Genomic DNA, 20,705 nt, shown 5'->3' with positions numbered 1-20,705 from the left:
AGGACAATCACAGGCAGATGTCAGCATGGACACCCAGGGCCCCGGTGGAGGCCTCCATCTCTTCCCCATGTAGGTGCACCAGCCTCGGGAGCCGCAAGGCCTCACCTGGAAGCCTCTGGGGTCGACAAAAGAAAAGGCACCTACCCAGAGCTCTGGGTGCTGAGCAGACATGAGACAGACGACAGATCGACTGGGGCACTGTTTAGTGCCCAAAGAACCTGCAACAGCCCAGTGGGCTACTGAGATGGCCCTGACGGCTAGGAGCCTTCCAAATAAGAGGCATTCTAGGGTCCTGCCCCCATGGGTTCCCTGGCAGACAGTGTCTCCAATCCGTGAGAAGCCTGGGCACACAGCACCACCAACTCCGTGTGCCCCTAAGCTGGTGGGCGCAGTTACCTCTGGGCTGAATCATCGCTCCCAGTGGTGTCGCCTCCAATGGGCACCCTGGGAAGCGACACACTCATGACATCCGTTTTGCTAACACAACAGCTCTGGCTTTGTCTCTGGGGACCACTTTCAAAGTCCCAAGAGAGCCTGAGCAGCAATTCCGCCTTTGAGAGCAAATGAGGGTTCAGAAAGAGCAAAAGGCCACTGAGTGCCAAGGCGGTGCTCCAGGCGAGGGGATCGCTCACTCCATCACTCGTCCGTCCGTCCGTCCATCCATCCCTCCACCCAGGCACCTGGTCTCTGACCACCAATGCCAAACAAGGCCTGAGAGACGACAGCACCACCCGCGGCCCCAGCGAGTGTGGCCACCCAGGCTACTGGCTCCTTTGTGGTTCAGGCTGTCTCTGATGGTGATCTTCAGAGTGCCACCTAGAAATGCCACCGCAGGAGCAGCCTCTCCCAGTGACAGCACACTGCTCCCGGACAGGGGCTCTGACCCATGCTTAGAAAATAAGCCTTGCCGATGACGGAACCCCGTGTATGGGCTGTGTGTGCAGGAGGGAATGGCTGGACGGCATGGTGAGGTCACAGACCCCACCAGCCCTTGGGGAACGGAGCCGAGCAAGGCTCAGTGGCCAGGATGAATCTTCCAGACCAGGACAGCTGGATGAGGACACGCAGGCGTGCCCCACTGGTGGAGGGAGCCAGGCAAGGTAAGACATGATCGCCCACCCCGGCCACCGAGACCATGGCCCTTACAAGGGGCTCCCAAGGAGAAGTGCTTGGCACCCAGGCACCAGACTATCGTGCTTTATCAGAACCAGCCTTCCCTAAGCACCACTTCCAGGGTGCTCGCAAGGCAGTTTTTATCACACCCGACAGAAGGGGAAACTGAGGCTTGGCGAGGTACGTGGGCATGCCTAACGCTTCCAGGATCCAGTGGGAGAGCAGGGCCCAGGTCCCAGCCTCCCCTACAGGTTTCCCACGGCTCAGAGCCGGGACACAGGATGAGGACAGGGGTGGCGGATAGATGGGTGGGGCAGGCACCTCACCTCAGTCTTGAAGGAGGCCTCATCCTCTGAGTTGGACTCCTCCACCTCCAGGGGCTTTCTGATCTCCCGGGGCTCGCTCTCGGCCTTGATCTTCTCCCCTTTGGTGCTGCCCTTGTCCTTGGCCGGCTTTTTGTCCGAGAATGAGGAAGACGAGGTGCGGGGCGAGGTGCTGGGGGCGCTCCTGGACCCCTTGGAGCTGCTCTTCTTCTGCTTTTTGGCGCTGGGCTTCGGTGAGTCGGCGGCGGCCGGCCGCTTGCTGGAAGACTTGGGCGGGGGCGGCGGCGGGGGGCCACCTTTGGGGGACAGGCTCTCCAGTTTGGTCTCCTTCAAGGCCATCTTGGGCTCTTTGAACGCAGCCTTGGGTGGCGGGGCCTTCTCCTCCTTGGGTGGCCGGCCCTCGCCCAGCTTCCGGGCAGCATCCTTGGCACTCCGGGCTTGCTCACGCTCCGGCTCCTTGGAGGCCCCCTTGCTCTCCGAGTCCTTACGCGGCCGCTCCCGGTGCTCCTTGGCTGCCTTGTGGGCCTTGCAGGCCTTGCCGCTCTCCCTGCTGGCGTCCTGAAGTGCCGGGAAGGAAGGGAGACAGACACAATCAAACGGCATCTCGGGGTCGCCCTGCTCCGCCTCCCCCGACCCCTACAAAGTATAATCCACCTGATTCAGACTCAGCTAGAGAAAATCTTCCAAAAAGCGAAAAAGTAAGGCAGCAGGTGAGAGTTTTAAATGGAGCTGTCCCTTTAAACTACTAGGAAGTGTCAGCAGGTCCCAGGCGACTGCAGGCTAAGACTCCCCTCTGAATTGAACTGACATTCCCTGAGGGATTCAAGAAGAGCACACGGTGAGTCAGACAGAGAAAGGCAGCCACACAGACCCGCTCCCACTCCGACACCTCGCAGCTCCCCGCTGGGGGTGCTAGCGGGCCCCCCTCTCTGTCCCCACCACAGAGCCTGCGTGCCTCCTGCCTGGCACCCCCACCCCGCCTGCCTGGCCCAGCTCTGGCTTCAGTGCACAGCCAGGCACAGCATCCTGTGACCCCAGGGCTAGGACCGAGTGCCCGCTGGGTTCCCAAGTGCTGTGCAGGACCAACGGCTCCTAGACCTCTCGGAATCCAAGCTGCCCGGGCAGCTCTTCTACAACACGTACGGTTCCTGGGAAATGCAGAGGCATGAGGGAGGGTCAGGCAGGTTGTGCAGGTCCAGCTGGGGTCAGCGGCAGCGAGCGACCCTGCTCCGGGCTGCCAGGAAGGCCAGGCCGGGTGCCACCAACCCCGTGTGCCTGTGCTTCCACTCAACAAGGGCAAGACCACCTACCTCACCGGTGACGGTGCAGGGCCTGGCCGACAGCGAGCGCTCAATCAAGGGGGCTGCAGCCACCCCCGCACAGCCAGCGCACCCTGAGGGGGGAGCCCCGTCTGGCACCCTGTTTGCCTTCTCCCTATCAATACCCCTTCATTACCCCACACATCCAGGAGCTCGACAGGTGCCCGCTGCTGTCAGCTGCTTAGGGCTCCTTCCCGATTCGGTCAGCCAGGTGCCCGGCTGGGCCCAGAGGCCCTCAGCTCAAAGCTCACCAGAACACCCACAGCGGCCAGACCCCGAGGGTGGCCCGCACTACCTGAGGCAGCCACACTTTGCCAGCTCACCAAGTGCCGAGGGGATGGGTGAGCCAGCTAAATGCCCAAAGGAGAGGCCTCTGTTTCCTCCCGTCCCAGCCCAGCTGAGGACCCAATGACAGAACGCCCCACTAAAGAGCCGCAGGGACAGACGGCACAGCCTCGACAACCTCGGATCTACTCGGTCGCCATCTTGCAAATCCACAACCCACAGAAGGGCCAAAGGGTCAGGGACAGCCTGCATGGCCTTAGGCTCCTGCCACCTCCCTGGAGAAATGACTCTCCGTCATCAGGGCAGTGGGAAGGGATACTCACATCACAAGCCCCCAGCTGACCATCTAAAGGGGCATCCCCTTCAGGGCTGGCACCCGGAATGGGGCCAGTCTCGGGGGTCTCTGCTCCCCAGCAAGCTGCTCCCCCGAGGGAAGCAGGATGCAGAGACCCCACATGCAATTCCAGCCTCTTCTCACAGTGTCAGGGAACCCGCCTGGGCTGAAAGAGCTGGTCCCAGCCCCAAGGGGCAGGGCGAGAGCACACCTGACGGACATGCCCACCAAAGGCCTCGGCGCAGCTCCTGCCGCGCCCCCCAGCCCTGGGGTCAGTGGAGCCCCACTGCCGCCCAGGGCCACCTGGAAAACAGGGGCCTTCCGAGCAGCAGTTCTTCACCCCGGGAGTCTGCACGTGGCTCTCTGCAATCCCACACTAAGTTCTGAGTGTAATGTGTATGTTCCCAGGGGCGAGGACCCCTCGCAGTCATATTCTCAAAGCTGTCAATGACCCGAAAATGGCTAAGAACCAAGTTCTTGAGAAAGGTCACTCAGGACAACTGGCTGGAGAAAGGTCACCTAGGACAACTGGCTGACGTCAGACAGGGAGAAGCTACCAGTACACGTCCAGGGGTGTCCTGGGGCATGAACCGAAGGAAACAGCATCCGCAAAGTATGAGCCTTCGGAGGTCAGGCTCCTCTTTCAGGAGCCTCCAACCCCTGTCTGCCATGCTACCCTCTGAGGAGCCCTGAGGTAGAGACAGACCACCAGGGACCAACCCCTCCTAGGGCAACAAGAGCCAGACCGTCCAGTGGCCCCCAAGCTGGGGATCCTGTACGACCCACCCCAGCCCTCCCAGCCCTCTCTGCCTGGAGCCACGTGGTCTGGCTATCACTCTTCGGGTCCAGGCAGTGGAGAACCAATCTGGGGCGGGGGAGGGATGGGGATACAGCCAGCGCCCAAAGGAAGGTCCTCAGCTGGAGGAAGAGGCTGGCGTGCAGGCCCCGACTTGCTAGAAGAGCAGAGTGAGGCTGGCAGCCTAGAAGCCAGGACGACGTAACAGACAGAGGGGGGTTCCTGGAAAGCCACCAGTAGAGAAGAACCTGCCGTGCACTGCCTGAGAAACCTACGCAGGCACCTTCTAAGCCACACTGGCCAGGTGGCTGCAGAGAGACGCTGGGACAGCGTGGGGTGGAGACCAAGGACCCTGCCTACAGGCCTCTGGGCCTCACAGATACACCCATCTGGCCCAGGGACTCCCCTGGGGGGGTCGCAAGAACACTCTGGTGAGAGATGCCAGGAGCACCCCCACCGGCCACTGGAGTGTCCTTGCCACCTGGAGGGCACCTCTTCACAGGGTTTTGGGTGACTTGCAAGTGACATGTACAGAAGAAATGACAAATCCTACCCTTCCTATTTTGCACAGACTTCTGGAAAACTGTGAGTGGCTGAAAGAGAAGCTGCCAAGATCTCTAGCAAGAATGTCTCTTCCATTTGACCTCAGGAATAGATGGGCCCGGGAGGCTGGCGTGGGGAAGACCCCCCAGAACTGTATTCCGGACTTAAGACTCTGGCCTCATGTGTCCTGAGGGTTTAAGTCAGATGAATCTGAGGATTTCCGAGACTGACTGGCCTTGTGGAAAGTGCCAGAAAGAGCTTGCCTGGGTGATATGGCTCTCCTGCAGCATTGCTCATGAGTAAGGCTGTAAGATGGCCTGAGAGCTCAGCCTGTCCTACCTGGGGCGCCCCAGGCCCACAATATGCAGCAGGTGAGTGAAGCAAGGAAAATGCAAAGATGAGAAGCGGATAAACTTGTGAGGTCGGTGACGCGAAGACAAGCAGCTGTCCTGAGAGCCAGATGGAGGCCGGCCTCCGGGCCACAGAGCTACGTAGGCGGTGGCAGCGGAACGACATGCACACTTAGGAGCCTATGTGCACATGGGGACACTGTCAGAAGGGCCTTGGTGGCCACTGCAGGGTGGGTCAGAGAGAATGCTCTCAAGAAGGCAGAGAGCCACCTGCCTGACGGGTCTGAGAAGACGATAAAACGTTTCTTCTTGGGGGCAATCAGCTTGCTCACCACATGCTTCCACCTGGCCCTTCCCCCAAGTAAGCTTTCTCTGCCGGGAGCTGCTACCAGAGAAAAAAGCCAAGCCTGGAACAGCCCGGGCAGGAAGCACCCAGCCCTGGTAGACAGGGTGTCCTGGCTGAGCTGGGGGGCCTGAGCGGGAGGAGGGGGCAGTGGCGGCTGCAGTGGACACACTCCGTCCATGGCTCCCAACCACGTGACACTGTCTCGGGGGTGTGCCTAAGTGGTCGGCGGGAGGAAGGACATCAGGGCGGGCTGTCTGGCCTCAAGAGGAACAGGGCGAAGAGCCTGCGATTACCAGGCTGCTCTGTGCCATCCAGGAAGGGCTGGCCCTTCTGACTAAGTGGTGGAAAGCAGCCGGGGGAGCACGGATTGCTCCAAGAGGAAGATGCCAAGGGAAGGAATCCAGGGACAGAAGGCCCAGCTAAGCAGAGGGGTGCCCTGCGCCCAGGACCCTCCGCTCGTAACTGGGCCTTCCACCTCACTAACCTTGGAGCCGTGGGATGGTTTGGTCTTCTTGGGGTCAGAGAAGGCAGAGAGTGGAATTGTGGGTAACATGGGGTAGTCAGGACTGGGCCTGGACACCGTTTCTGCTCCTTCGGGCATTACCATCACCTAGTGATAAAGAAGAGACAGACGTTATCAACGAGCAAGGAGGCAGGCTGGAAATCCGACGGGCAAGAGGAATTCGGCTTGTGGGAGTGTGGCTAGAGGTGTAGGAGCTTCCTTCTGGGTGAGGGGCCACGGAGAGCTGGGCATCACTTTCCCACGAGAGTCAAAGGCATCTCCTCCATGAGGGGCTGGGTGCTGAGTGCTTGGAGAGAAGCAGGCTCGCGGTAGAGAGGGAAGAGAAGCGGAGTCCCAGGATGGCTGGGCCCGGGTGCAGCTGGTGCGACCTCGGGGAGGAGAGCTCTGCGCCAAGAAGACTGGCGGAGGGTGCGAGAAGCACAAGGCGGCAGCTGTGGCCAAAGCTGACCTGAGCGCTGCGGTTACGAAAGACCAGAAGCAGAAAGGTGAGAAGCCAGGCAGACACGGAGGAAGCAACTTCTGCTGGACGTGCGCGTGTGTGACTTCGCCGGGTCCCGCATCTCCTGGAGGACCAGGCCTCCTCCACTCTCAGGTGCGCCAAGCTGACTGAAACAGGGCGCCAGCAGCGAGGCCGAGCAGCAGGGAACTGCACAGGGGCGGGCCCAGCTCTCTGCAAAAGCCACCGCGCTGGAGCCTGCAGGGGAGGAAGTGCGCGCTGCCCCTTGTTAACTACTAGGAGGGAGGACCTGGGCTCCTGCCAGGAGGTGCTCCCAGAAACACCTGCTCAGGTCCAGCAAGGCTCCCGTGGCACCTGCTGAAGGGAGAGAAGACTCGGCGGCAAGTTCCCGAAATACCGACACTGGAAGTTCACACTATTAGCGGGCAGCCACTCAGAGGGGGCCTTTCAGAGGACAATGAGACAGAACAAAAGAATAAAGTGCACATTAAAAAAAGAAAGAAAAAAGCCCTTAGCTTGGTAGAACACACATCATTAATAACCTCCAGCTCCTGGGTCCTTCAGGAGCTGCACCTTTCATCTGAGGAGGCTGATGTAATGCCCGGTCATGGTCACGGGGACACCAGGTTGAAAGAAGAGCAGTGGAGCCCTTTGTGCCACCCCCACCCCGACTCCGAGGCACTGAAGCCGGAAGCCGAGTTGCTCAGCAGCCTGTCTGACCACAACTCTTCACCTAAAACCCAGCTGCCCCTGGCCGGTGTGGCCGAGGTTCCCTAGGCCTCAGGAAATCAGCACGCACTCAGGCCAGCAAGGACAAGCACAGGGATAGAGAAGCCACTGACACCCCAGGAGAGCAGACAGGTCCTCTCAGAGGCCTGCGCTCATCCATTCATTTCCTTCGTTGCCCTTTCTCTTCTCTCCTTCACAGGAATGTCCTAGACTGACACTATTTGGAACAATGCAGCGTGCCTTGTGTCTCTCTTCTCTCCTTCTAACAGCCCTTTAAGAAAAGGTAAAGTAAATAAATGGACCCACTTCCACCTCCAGCACAGGGCTGCCTAAGGACGCGCCTCACCAGATGGAAATACTGACCTTCAGCCGCAGAAGGGGCAAAGGACAAGACACAACGCTGTGAGGGAACAGGCAGCCGCCTGCCCCAAGGGCTGGCCTCTGACGGTCCAAAAACCAGCCCAGCCACTCTGCTCGCCGCTGAGGAGGTGTCTGAACCTCACACGAGGAATTACAGAACCCAAGTGCCCAGCAGCCAGGGGCGGTGCAGAAAGCACTTCTCAGCCCTTACAGACGCTGAGCTCCTCCAGTTCTAGCACCACCATCAGCACGGTGGGCTCTGCAGTCATCTGCCACTAGATGGCCAATGCCAGCCCCACTGGGGATGCTCACAGCTCCAGAAACTGGCTAACACAAGGGCCACAACTCAAGTCTTGGGTGACACTGTCCCATAAAGGCCCCAGGTTGCTCCTAGACCAGAGAGCAATGCTTTGCCATCAGCCCAGGGCAAGCCCTGAAGGCCCATAACCCCAAAGGGCGAGAAAGTTCCTGATGAGCCAACCAGCTCTCTGGGCAGCCCTCACTGAGGGTGAAGAGCCCAGCAGAGACCACCCGCCACAGCTGTCAGGCCTCACTCTACCTTCCTCCCTCCCAGGCTGGCCCTTCCAAACAGCAAGGTTGACCTGCCCTGCCACCCTCTCTCCCATTCCTCTGGCTCTATATGTTTACATGACGCACACTGAGCCTTCATCTCTTCAGAGACAAAAAAATCTGACAACAAGGAGCACGGGGACGTTGCCCTGCTCCTGGAGCTCCGAGAGGCCCGTGAAATGCTGGCTATCTGTCCCCGAGATGTGACGGTGGAGCCTCTAGATGACACCTCGGGAAAGTATTTCGGAAAGTAAGGTGGAAAAGCAGAGCTGGGCAAGACTGTCGACCTGGCAACCCCCCACCTCTCTCCCTTCCTCGGTTCTTCAACAACTCGCGGGCGAACTTCAGAATAAACGTCTGTCAGCCAATTCCAAGGCCTCCCTGTTCTGTCCACAGACTCCATCAGCCACCACGTGCAAGGTCGGAGTCCCAGACTAATCTTTTATTAGGGACACAGCAGAACTCACTCAAATTATCTGCAATGAATAAATGACTGCTTTTCTTTTTTAAAAAAAGTTAATTAAAGACCCAACTAAATTAAATGAAGAGTTAAGGACAGCTCCCTAAGCCCAAAGAAACTCAACCCAAACTCCCTGTATTCACTGGGGAGGTGGGCCCACCCCCCTCACCTCCCCACCCCACTCGTGATCCTGACCAAATCCACCATCGCAGGCACTTTTGGCAGCTAGGCAAACGCTCAGTGACTTTGGGTCACTAAGGTGGCTTTGGAATGTGCCGTCCTCAGCGGCACCTCCCTTGGCACACACAGTACAGCCTCCTCCACAACCAACCAGCCATCCATCAGCACCAAGCACCCCAAACACATCTTCCATGAGCCCTGACGCGTGCTCCTGGCACTCTGCCACCACACTAGGATCACTGGCTCGGGGCAGAGACCCAGGTTGAGGGAGCAGACGCCTTCATCTGGCCTCATGAGGACAGAAGTGCCAGGCGGCGTGCACCCTCGGGGAACCCCGCAGAGCTGGTGCGCTCTCCCCAGATGACGCGGCCCCAGTGCAGCCTTGCCAATCCAGTTAAGAGCTGGCTCCAGCGCCTCGCCACGCGGACACACTGCCTCATGCCCGGTCCTCCCGCTGCCTGCCCTTATGGAGGAAGACGCTAATTAACCACAGCCAACCAGGAAGCGACGGGGACAACTAGCAACTAGTCAGTCATTCCAAGCTGACAACACCCCAGCACAGACTCGGGACACCTGGGTGCCATCCAGCGCTGCCACGTGCTACCTGTGCAACCTGCCCCTCGGGTATCCAGCACCCAATCATAAGCTGCAGAGACGCGCCTGCAAGATCCCAAGGCACCCCCAGCACCAAGGCTCCCAGCACAGGGAGAGGAGCCACGATTGAGCAGATGGAGCAGCCATGTGCGTCGGCGCCAGGCAGGGCGCCCGCTCGGGGCACACTCACCCCGCCAGCCATAAGGAGCTTGTACCGGAACTCAATGGTGGGGTTGTTGAAGGTGAGCTTCTCGCAGCGCAGGTGGTTGACAGGTGGGTTGCCCTCCAGGTTCAGGAACAGGTCATAGGTGAAGCAAACCTTCCTTGGCTCCTCCTTAAACAAAGAAAACAAGGAAGTCGGTTTCAGAGGGGCAGGTGGGAGGCTGCAGGGACAGTCACTGGGTAGAGGTGGACGTGCACGCCCCACTGCCAGCCCCTGCCCTTCCTTCCTTCCCCTCTGCTTGGCCTCCACTTCTCTCCCCCTCAGACCCTTATTCGCTTCTCTCTGTACGTCACCTCCTCGTCCATCCGGTTACCCAAAATGAATGACCGCGTTTCCCTGAAAAGAAGACCTAGCCGGACAATCAGCTCTAATGTGTCTTTTGGAGTAAAAATTAATATAAGACCCGGTCTTATTTTACTATAATATTAGACAGGGTCTTTGTAATATAATATAATGTAACATAATGTAATATAATAAATATCATATCATATAACATAATGTAAGACCGGGTCTTACAGTAATTTTTGCTCCAGAAGACTCATTAGAGCTGATGGTCCGGCTAGGTCTTATTTTTGGGGAAACACGGTAACTTGCTATGTGCAGAGGGCCTGGCAAAGCAGGCTGCACGACAGGAGCAAAGAACATGAAGATTGTCATTCTCGGATGGTAAATGGCAACATCCCTCCTGATGGGGTGGACAGCCCTGTGCACACATTCTCCCTGGAATCCTCCCAGGAACAGCCAGCAAATGGAGAAACCAAGGCTCAAAGACACACGGCTGCTAAGTGCCAGTGCTGAGGCCCGACCCCAGGCTCCAAGGCCCACGATCCTAGAGCCCCCTCCCCTTTCCCCTTTCCTAGGAATATGTCTCCACAGATTTACACATGGCCAATAAGCACATGAAAAAATGTTCAACATCACTAATCATTGGGGAAGTGAAAATCAAAACCAGGACATACTGCCTCACACCCACTAGGGATGGCAATTACTAAAAAACCGGAAAATAACAATTGTTGGTAAGGATGTGGAGAAAATGGAGCCCTTGTGCATAGCTAGTGGGAATGGGAAATGGTGCAGTCACTTTGGAAAGCTGTCTGAGAGTTCCTCAAAATGTCAAAAATTGAATGCCTATATGACCCATATGCCTCTCCTAGATACCTATATACCCAAGAGAAATGAAAACATACATGCACACAAAACGGTGTACATCTACGTCCACAGCTCCATGATTTACAATCGTCAAAAGTGGAAACACCCTAAGTGCCCATCAACTGACAAATGGATACACACGTGTGGCCCATCCAGACAATGGAATATCATTCTGTTAGAAAAAGTGAAGCGCTGACACTCGCCACAGCATGGACGGACCTTGAACACACGGTGCTCATGAGAGAAGCCAGATACACAAGGCCACACAGTGTGTGATTCCATTTATGGGAAATGTCCAGAACAGGCATGTGCACAGAGACAAGAGGTGAGCTCGTGGCTGTCAGGGGCTGGGCAGGGGGTTGGGTGGAGAGTGACAGCTGTGGGCACTGGGTTTCTTTCTGGGGTGATGAAAATATTCTGGAATTAGAAAACTGTGAAGATTGCACAACACTGTGAATATACTAAAACCCACCAAATTTGTACACTTTAAAAGGGTGAATTTTCTGGAATGTGAATTACACCCCAATTTTTTTAAATGTTCTCCATTGGGAGAAAAAAAATTGGGAGCATGGGAGCCAGGGAAGATTTCCCAGCAATTAAAGGAGACTTTACAACAGGTCAGTCAGGGGAAGGAAGGGAGAGCAAAGCAGCAGGAGCGCTCACATTGGCATTCAGACACCCTCTTCTCTTCACCCCTGCCTCCTGTAGCCCAGGCCTGCAGGTTCCCAATCCTGCGGGAGAGCGGCAGCAGAGACGGGCTTGGCAGCTTAGCCACTCCTCCTCAGTCTCCCCAGCAAGGCCCCTGTGGTATATATGAGCAACGCCAGACTTTTTGAACCCTGCTGAATGGGCGACGCCCATTCAGAAAACAGGAACCAGCTGGCCATGTGCCCACTTCTGAACAAAGGGGACAGGAGCAGGGTCCTGAAATCCACGTGAATGACACTGTCCCCCCCACCCCCACCCTGTCCAGGCCACAAAGGTAGCAGGTGCACCTGTAACATGAAAGAGCCACAGACCCTGCCCCCTGGGAGCCCCGAGTCCGGTGAGGAGACAAGTAAACAGGCCTTGTCGAGCCACTGCCAGGTAGTGAGGTGACAATGATCTTGCCCCTCCCCACAGCGCCTCGTCTCAAGTAGCGTGGGTTTATAACCCAGTCTAATTAAACCAGACTTGGAAACATTCCCGTCCGAGGTGGACATGTGATCCAGTTTGGGGTGATGAAACATAAAGATGGAGGCAGTCAGCCTAGAGAGGGCTTCCTTGCCAAATCGAAAACATACATGCAAGGAGAACGTCTCAGCACCTCTTCTTCCTGCCTAACCATGTGGCACAATGCCTGGCAGTGCAACCACAGGAGGACCGTGGAGAAAGCCAGGAGGCAGCCCTGGCACCACGGAGCCGCTGCCCCAAGGCCCTCAGCTGCCTCCCTGTCTTGTCAAGAAGACTCCTGTAGTGAGACTCCCCTGTTATGCCCCTAAACACAGCCAAGTGCCCCTCCGTGCCTGCACTGCCCCGTGCCCACCCTGACGGAGGCACAGTCAGTGGGAGTGTCTCCCCACCACATGGAAAGCTCGTGAAGGCAGGGCTCTGGGGACCCCTGCCCCGCACGCCCCCAGGTGCTGGCACAGGGGAAGCACTCCGTATTTGCCAAAAGAATAAAATACGAGGATGGATGAGGGGCAGGGAAGGGGCCAAGAAGGCCTCCTGGCCAGTGTGACAGGTTTGGAGAATGTCTGTGAGTCAGTCAACTCAAGAAGGGTCAGGGAGAAGCGGATCCTCTCTGGGAGCCCCGAGGGCCCATGGCGGCAGCTGGAAGGGGGGATAGAGGGTGGTGGCAGCAGGCGGCCCGGAGAGAAGGGCCTTGGCCACCACTGGGAGGGTGAGCTGCTTCCTGGGGCAGAGGGACATGGGCTCAGGAAGAAACAACCCAGACCCGTGTCCTGGGAAACGAACACCCTCTGCAGGAGGCCTGCAGGACATGGTGACCGGGAGCAGGGTCTGAAGCTGGCAAATAAAGGAAGGAGAAACAAGCACGTGTCCTGCCTTCCCACAGGTGAGCACACAGGACTACGCGCGGCGCGAGGACATCCTCAGCGCTGCCACTCTCAGGCGCCGCGCACGGCACACACAGCCCAGCAGACGGGCGCAAGCACCACCTTCCCAGGCAGACCTCCCCTCCAGAATCAAGTTCAAATTGACGGGCAATACACAAACCAGAGGGCTGTGCTAAATAAACACCTCACGGACTGAAGCAGCAAAAAGCCAGGCGGCACCAAACTCTACAGGACAAATGACCCAGTTTCTTCAACAAACTACAAAGAAAAAAATGGTAGAGGGAGAATCTACAGATTAAAAGGGATTTAAGATTCAAACCCATGAATCATAATATGTGGATTTTACCTAGACCTTGATTCAAACAGAAAAAAAACTTTAAACGCTGATTAAGGGACTAGTAATTTGTAGGTATGATACTGGTATTATTACAGTATTATTACTATTAAAAAGCAGCCCTTATCTTTTGGAGAATATTCTAGAATACTGTCACATGAAATGTTGACGTCTGGGATTTGCTCCAAAATGACTTGTGGGCAGTGGTGGGCCAGGGACAGACCAGACGTGGCCCCGTGTGACGACACTGGAATCGTTCTGTTACTCCGCCTCCTTCTGCAGATGTTTCACACTTTCCCTGGTAACCTCTGGAGTGGTCGAGGGCTGCTAGGCTGCATGCTGGAGGAGGAGCTCGGCTCAGGGAATGTGTCAGGGAGGGCAGGGTGCCCTGGGGCCTCAGGGACATGGTGGGAGGTCAGCTGGCAGCTGGACAGAGTTGAGAGGCTGGGGCCTGGCCTTGGTCACAGGCCTGTCCTGAGCCTCGGTCTTGTCACCTGTCAATTGGGGAAGATTCGATGAGATAACGCAGCTCAACTCGGTGCCATCAATAAATGGAAAGGACTGTTTTTAGAAAGACCTGGGCTGGAGGAGGGCACCTGGGCGATGCCACACACAGACGGTACCTGAAGCCACAGGATTCCCCCGGGGGCGGAGGGGCTTCACAAGGACACTGAGAGGATGCTCCCCAGCTCCGCAAATACAGAGCCTCTCCTCTGCACCCGTCCTGCTGCCCCCCACTCAGGTCCAGCCGCTCCTCCCTGGCCCCTCACCAGCACCCCCCTCGCCTCCATGAACCACTCATCACCTCCTAAACGTCCAGCTGCTTCCACTACGGTCCCCTTTTCAATCCACAGAGTTTAAAGCAGCTCCTGCTCACCCCCAACCCCCTCCTTCAAAATCTGCCAATGGCCTCCGTGAGCCTGGAGCAAAGGCCAAACCGTCACCATGGCCAGAGAGATGTGGCCACGGCAGGTCCATGCCCTCCTGTCCTCCGCCATCTTCCACTCCCCAGCCCAGCCCTCCCTGGCTGGCACTCATCCCTTGGTGGACCATTTTGGGCCACCGTCCCCAAGCAATGTGCGATTCACTCTCGTAAGTAGGACTCATCAAGGTCCACAGGACAGATGTGTTTTCTGTCCACCCACCCCACCAGATTTTATGAGCATTATGAGAAAGGGACCCTTTTTGGTTCCCGATGAGCCTGACACTGACTAAGCACCTGTGTCTGTTGAACGTGCCCACATACTTGCTTATCCTACAGAAACGTAATGGGTGCCTGCCATGTGTTCCCACAGGGACTGAGATTGAGGAGGGGTCTCTAACCTCATGGATCCTCGGGGTTTCTGCAGGTGAGGCGGTCGCCGCAGCAGCAATACTGACATTACTAGCAATGTCACATTCGTGGAGCATGTACTGTGGCCATGCACTTGTCCAAGCACTGGACACGTACGAACGCTTCACAGCACAGAGCCAGGTGCTCTTACTGTTCCCATTTCACAGATGAAGAAACTGACAGAGGCAATGACCTGCCTGGTGCCACGCAGCTGGTCAGAGGGAACTAAGAATCCCTCTTAGCAGGTGGTGTTCTCTGGAAGCCCCGGGGAGGTTCTCATGCCCACAGAAACCCAACAGTGCAAGGCAACAGCCCACAAACAGACCAGGAAGAGTTCTGGACAACTCCCCAGAGATGGGTGGTGCAGGGCAAAGCAGGGGGCAGCATCAGGGCCAGGCAGAGGCCTCCCTGAGGGACCACCGTGTGCCCTGCAGCTGACGTGTGCGTCAGAGAACCCTGAGATGGGAACTCCTTCTGGACAAGACCTCGGGCCTGAGAAACTTTGGAACTTTCAGGAGGGCAACAGACCACTTCCTGCTCAGCCCCCGGGGAAACCAGCCTCCAAACACCGCGGAGGCACAGCCCACGCCCCAGGAGCAGCCAGCAGCACCGTCGGTGAGGAGTGGCCACACCACGTGCAAGGTGTGCAGGGCCAGCATTCCCAAGAGCAACATCCACAGCGTCCAGCCGGACCCCACACGTGCGCCGCTCTCCGTAAAGGCAGCTGAGACCAGCCTCAAGTATTCTCAGGCCAGGCTATGGGCAGATCCCCCAGGCCACTGGCCACAGGCCAGCATCTCCCTTCAGCCTCAGCAAACTAATATGCAGAGGAACTGGTTAAACTGGTGCCAGCGCCCAAAGCCAGCAGCGTGTGTACACATCTTCAGGTGTGGGGAGACCGAGGCACAGGAGCCCAAGTGGGCCTGGTACGGGCACACCAAGGCAAATGGGGCGAGGTGGCCACGCTGGGAGCTTCTGATGCTGCCCCTCCACCACCTCAGCCCCCCCCCCCCGAGCCCCCCGGCCATCTCCAGGGCCCTGCCCTCTCGTGCAGCTGGCAGGGCTAGGCATGGAGGACCTCCCAGGTTTACTGCCCACCTCGTACAAATGGAAGAGTGACCAATTCTCAGGCTCCCAGCAGTCCGGGAGGACACCTGGCTCCTCAGCAGCCCAGCTGTCACCTTGCCATCTCTGCTCTGCGCACGCGTACCTGGGGCCTGTCTGACTCACCCCTATCAGACGCCATGGGGTTCACATACGCTGGGCTGAAAAAAAGGTCAAACCTGAGTCTGACCGTGGCCCTACAGTGCAGTGCCAGCTCACAGGCTGCTGCCAACAACACCCCCACGGGACAAATGATACAGCTCCTTAAAATGCTTTGCAAGAAGGGAAAAAAGAGAAAGGGAAAGAGAGGTGGAGGGAGAAAAAAAGATTCAAAGAAACTTAAGAGATACAGCAATTAATAGCAATGCACTGATCTTACATGAATCCTGATTTAAACAAATTATATACATACGACAATTAGGGAAACTTGGATGTTATGGGAGAATTATTAAAGAACTATTCATTTATTGATTTCTAGATAAGATATTGTCGTTAAGTTGTTTTGTTTGTTTGTTTTTTGAGAGACTTATCTTTTACAGACACAGTTTGAAATATTTAGATTACAAGACAGGAAGTCTAGGACCTGATTCCAAATATCCTGGGGTGAAGACGAGAGCGACACTTTGCCAAGCACCTGCTGAAGCTTCTGGGGCGCTGCCAGGGCGACGGTTTGCTCTGCTTTTCTCTGTACGTATTTTATGTATTTTCAGGCTTTCTACATTAAACAAATTCACCCCAGCCTTCCTCACGGTGCTGCATCTGAGCACCTTCCGCCGATCTACTGTGAGCCAGCTCTAGCCTGGAACTGGGGACGAGGGAGCAGACACAGCACAGAGCCCAGGCGAGGCCCGACAGGACCCTCCATCCCCAGGGGTCTGGGTCCTCCTAGGCTACCCGGAGACTGCCCCCCTTGGCTTCTAGTGGCTGTCCGCAGCCAACACCACTTAGCCAGCCCTCCCAGGGCAGGAGCTGCGCTACAGGGTACCTAGCACCTTATTTCATCCTCACACGTGCTCAGTGAGTCACTGTTCTCACCATCTGTCAGCAGAGGAAACTGAGGCTTAGTGGCATTTAATCATTTGCCAAGGCCACAGGGAACCAATAGGGGCCAGGTCCTGGGACCCGTGCACTGCAGTCTCTGGCAGACGCAGCTCGAACCCGCCCAGCCCTCCGGTTCCCCAGCCCACGCTGAACTGCTAGAACCTGACCGCTCCAGGGCAGCAGGAGGTAACTGCTGACCGCCTGATGGAGAGAGCAAGGGAAGCAAACACTACCAAACCTGAAATTCCACTTTCAGGATCCTACGGACAGAGCTTGGGAACAAATGTTGGAGGGTCACCGAGGCAGCGCTGCAATGCTGAGAGGCCTAGAGATGGAACAGAAGTTCACGGGGACAGTGGGGGATTACAGCTGGTCTAAGCTAAGGGGGGGCAGTATGCAGACATCACAAAGAACGAGGCAGAGTTACGTGTGCTGGCACGGGAGGGGCCACAGCGATTTAGTTTTAAAATGTGCACATACGCCCACATATGCCACAGAACCAATGTTTCTGGAAGGACTTACAACTAATGCTGATAATGGTTACACGGAAGTAAGCTAGAAAGGACTTCAATTCCTTGTAACCGACACAGGAGTGTATTACTTTGATAGCTACAAGCACAAGAAAGGCTTTTAAAGAGTGTAAGGAAAACAGTGCAATGTGGGCTAGAAACCGTGGGGTTTGGGGATCCGGACCTCCTAGATACCAAAGCAGCTCTGCCACCGTCTTGTGTGTGACTCTGGACAAGCCAGCCCCACTCTCTGAGCCTCAGTGAAAGGAGGAAATAAAATCGCACAGTTCTGGGTGCAAAGTGGAAGGAGGGAGAAAATGCTGGCTGGCGGGCCAGCGTGGGCAGCATCAGTCAGGCCCGCCCTACATCCAACTGACTGCTCTGCTGAGGCCAGGGGGTCCTCCTGCAGACGTGCTGGGGGCCTGCAGCTGCAGGAAGGGCAGTCACCCACTGCGGGCCAGAGCACGAGGCAGGCCACTGCAACGCTTGTCAAGAAGGAGCTGCCCCTGAAGGCCAGGGGCGCAAGGAACGTTGAATTCTGAACAAAACTGTGCACGCCCACCGAGGGTACCCTCATTGCAAAGAGACCAAGGGGGCCGACTCTGGAGCTAAGCTGCCTCCTGCACTTACTGTTGCCTAGAGCAGGTTATGTCACTTGTTTGTGCCTCGGCTTCCTCACCTGTGAAATGGAAATAACAGAACCCACCAGTATACGAGCACTCAAAATTGCTGATCGTATTACACACAGATGTGCAAAGAGCTCCAAGACAGACTGCTCATGGGAAAGCAGCTGCACAACTGTGAGTATAACGGAATCCCACCACTTTCAGATTAGAGACTTTACTAATACATGACTGTAAAACACAGGGAAACGTTCTGAATGACGGACATTCAACTCGTCACCTCTTGAGAGAGCAAAACGATGGGGGGGGGGGAATGTAAAGATATATAAAGGAAAGAGCCCCACTTTTCTAATCTGCATGATTCAGTATTACCTGAATTTATGGTAACTTGAATGTATGTGGTCTGACAATTAAGTTCGCGAACTTGCCGCCATGCGCTTACGTTGGCAGCCCCGTACAAACAGCTCGGTGAGGTTTCATAACCTTGGCATATCAGTGTCTCAGAGCTGTGTTCGTGTCTTCATGTGATGGTGTCTTGCTGAGTGGCATTCATTATTATGCATGTTTTTGTGTGCCATCGCGAGAATGTCTGAACTTGAATTAGAGCAACGAACAAACATTAGCTTTCTTGTTAAACTTGGCAAGAGTGGAAATGGAATCGGGGACATGTTAGTCCAAGTTTATGTTCTTCATATTAGTCCATGAAGAAAACGGCAGTGCACAAATGGATTAAAAGTTTTTCTGAGGGGAGAGAACGTGTCACTGATGAAGAGAGGTCAGGGCGGCCAGTAACGAGCAGAACCGACAAAAACATTGCAAAACATTGTCAAATTGTGTGTTAAAATTGCCGGCTGCCTGTGAGAAGCACAGCAGACCAAGTAAACATCGACATGGATACAGGGAAATCTTAACTGAAAATCTTGGCATGAGAAAGGTGTGAGCAAAAATGGTCCCGAAGGAGCTCAACGATGAACAAAAGCAAAGGAGAGTCGAAGTTTGCCAAGACCTTTTGGGCCATGTCATCACTGGTGATGGAACATGGGCTTACCAATACAACCCCGAAACAAAGCGTCAAAGTGCACAATGGAAGTCAGCCAATTCTCCACAAAAAAGTTCCGTCAGTCCAAATCAAGAGTCAAAACAATGTTGCTAACCTTTTTTGATATCAGAGGGATTATTCATTATGAATTTGTACCAACTAGACAGACAGTTAACCAAGTTTACTATTTGGAAGTGCTGAAAAGTCTGCGTGAAAAAGTTAGATGACCTGAACTTTTCACCAACAATTCCTAGCTCTTGCATCACAACAATGCACCAGCTCACAGGGCACTGTCTGTGAGGGAGTTTTTTGCCAGTAAACAGATAACTGTATTGGAACACTCTCCCTACTCACCTGATCTGGCCCCCAATGACTCTTTCTTTACCTGAAGATAAAGGAAATATTGAAAGGAAGACATTTTGATGACATTCAGGACATCAAGGGTAATACGACGACAGTTCTGACGGCCTAGCCAGACAAACAGCTCTAATGCGTCTTTTGGAGCAAAAATTAATATAAGACCTGGTATTCTATTCTATTCTATTCTATCCTATACTATCCTATTCTATAAGACCCACTCTTATAGGAAAATAAGACCAGGTATTATATAATATAATATAATATAATATAATATAATATAATATAATATAATATAATATAATAAATATTATATTGATTATATTAATTATATTAACTATATTAATTGTATTATATTATATTACCTGGTCTTATAGTAAAATTAGACCAGGTCTTATAATAATTTTTGCTCCACAAGACGCATTAGAGCTGATGGTCCCGCTCGGTCTTATTTTCGGGGAAACACAGTAGCTTTCCAAGGGAGTACTTCGAAGGTGACAGTAATAATATTCAGCAACGAGGTATGTAAGACATTTTTTAGGAGGAGTTTGCAAACTTAATTGTCAGACCTCATTCTCATATTGGTAAGAATTACAAATTAAAACAAGAAAGCAGAAAGGCACAGACTACATTTTAAAGACCTTGCCATGTAAACAGTTCAATGCTTTTATGCCTAAAGTAAGCTTCTACTATCTGGATCCCTAACTTAATGATTCGTCCCCAATATAACACCAGAAAGAGTGAGAAAATAGCCTGCAATATAAACACACACATGAAATGACAATCTGACAAAGAAACCTGGACCAAAACAAACAAAACGGAGGAAAGGATGTGGCGTCCCCAGGGTGAGCCCATGAAAACTTGGAGCCCGGGGGGCCCCCAAATCATCGGTCTCCTGAATCTCACTGCTCCCCTGTCCAAAGGAGATCACTGCTCCCACACCCACAGAGGCTGTAAAACAAAGACACAAGAGCCAGTCATGCAAGACATGGGACAACCTCTCTCAAACGGTGAGCTGAGGCGACCCGACGTTGCAGCCCCCACCTCCGCAGAGCGAGGGGCTGAGCTGCTGCTGCCAAGCAGCCCCACGTTACACCCTGCCCCACCCCTACTCAACTGCACCCTGCCTCACTTTGGGTGGTGACAGCGTAAATGACTCAGTTACCCGATTGCTATTTGTATAGGAAAACACAGAGGTCAGTCAGGAAGCTGACGCCACGCCCATGCTTCCCGCCCCTTTATGGAGAAGGCAGACCACCCCTCCCGGATCCCGGGGTGACAGTGATCAGCCTCAGCTCTTCTGGCACACATTCGCTCTTTCGAGGCACTTCTCTAGGCAACTCCAGACACTGACTGCCCTCGAGGAAATACAGATGCTTCTGGGGTCCCACGTCCAGGGACAGAACGATGCCCCAGGGAAAGACAAACCGAGCCGCACAGCTGGCTGCATTCATGCGGCTTGTCACAACTCAGCAGCCCCCTGACCTTTCCCTGGGTCTCCTCGTACAATGTCCCTTCTGTTCTGGCTCGGAGGTAATCCACCAGTGAGGGCGGCCCCCTCAGCCACATGAACCAGCCAATTGTCCCTGCGCAGGGCACCCAGCTGCCCGCCTCTTGAACTCTGGGAAGCCCCAGAGAGCCTGGGAGCCACAGG

The 20,705-nt window shown here is 55.0% G+C and overlaps 1 protein-coding gene across 3 annotated transcripts in view; it reads right to left on the bottom strand.

Annotated features, from left to right (window-relative positions):
• The window catches only part of MLLT1 (MLLT1 super elongation complex subunit), a 64,265-nt gene that overhangs the window by 10,869 nt on the left and 32,691 nt on the right, over nt 1-20,705 (bottom strand). For 2 of the 3 annotated variants that reach the window (XM_081076147.1, XM_081076148.1), the window contains exons 4-6: nt 9,473-9,616; nt 5,894-6,019; nt 1,440-1,994 (exon numbers count right to left, since the gene is read on the bottom strand). In XM_081076147.1, coding sequence (XP_080932273.1) covers nt 1,440-1,994; nt 5,894-6,019; nt 9,473-9,616 — 825 coding nt within the window. The remainder of the gene's footprint in view (nt 1-1,439; nt 1,995-5,893; nt 6,020-9,472; nt 9,617-20,705) is intronic. The other variant, XM_081076149.1, reaches the window with a different exon arrangement.

This window comes from Rhinolophus hipposideros, assembly GCF_964194185.1.
Source record: "Rhinolophus hipposideros genome assembly, chromosome: 16".
Lineage (NCBI taxonomy): Eukaryota > Metazoa > Chordata > Mammalia > Chiroptera > Rhinolophidae > Rhinolophus > Rhinolophus hipposideros.
Note: the sequence above shows the minus strand (reverse complement) of the source record. Positions and strands in the feature narration are given on the sequence as shown.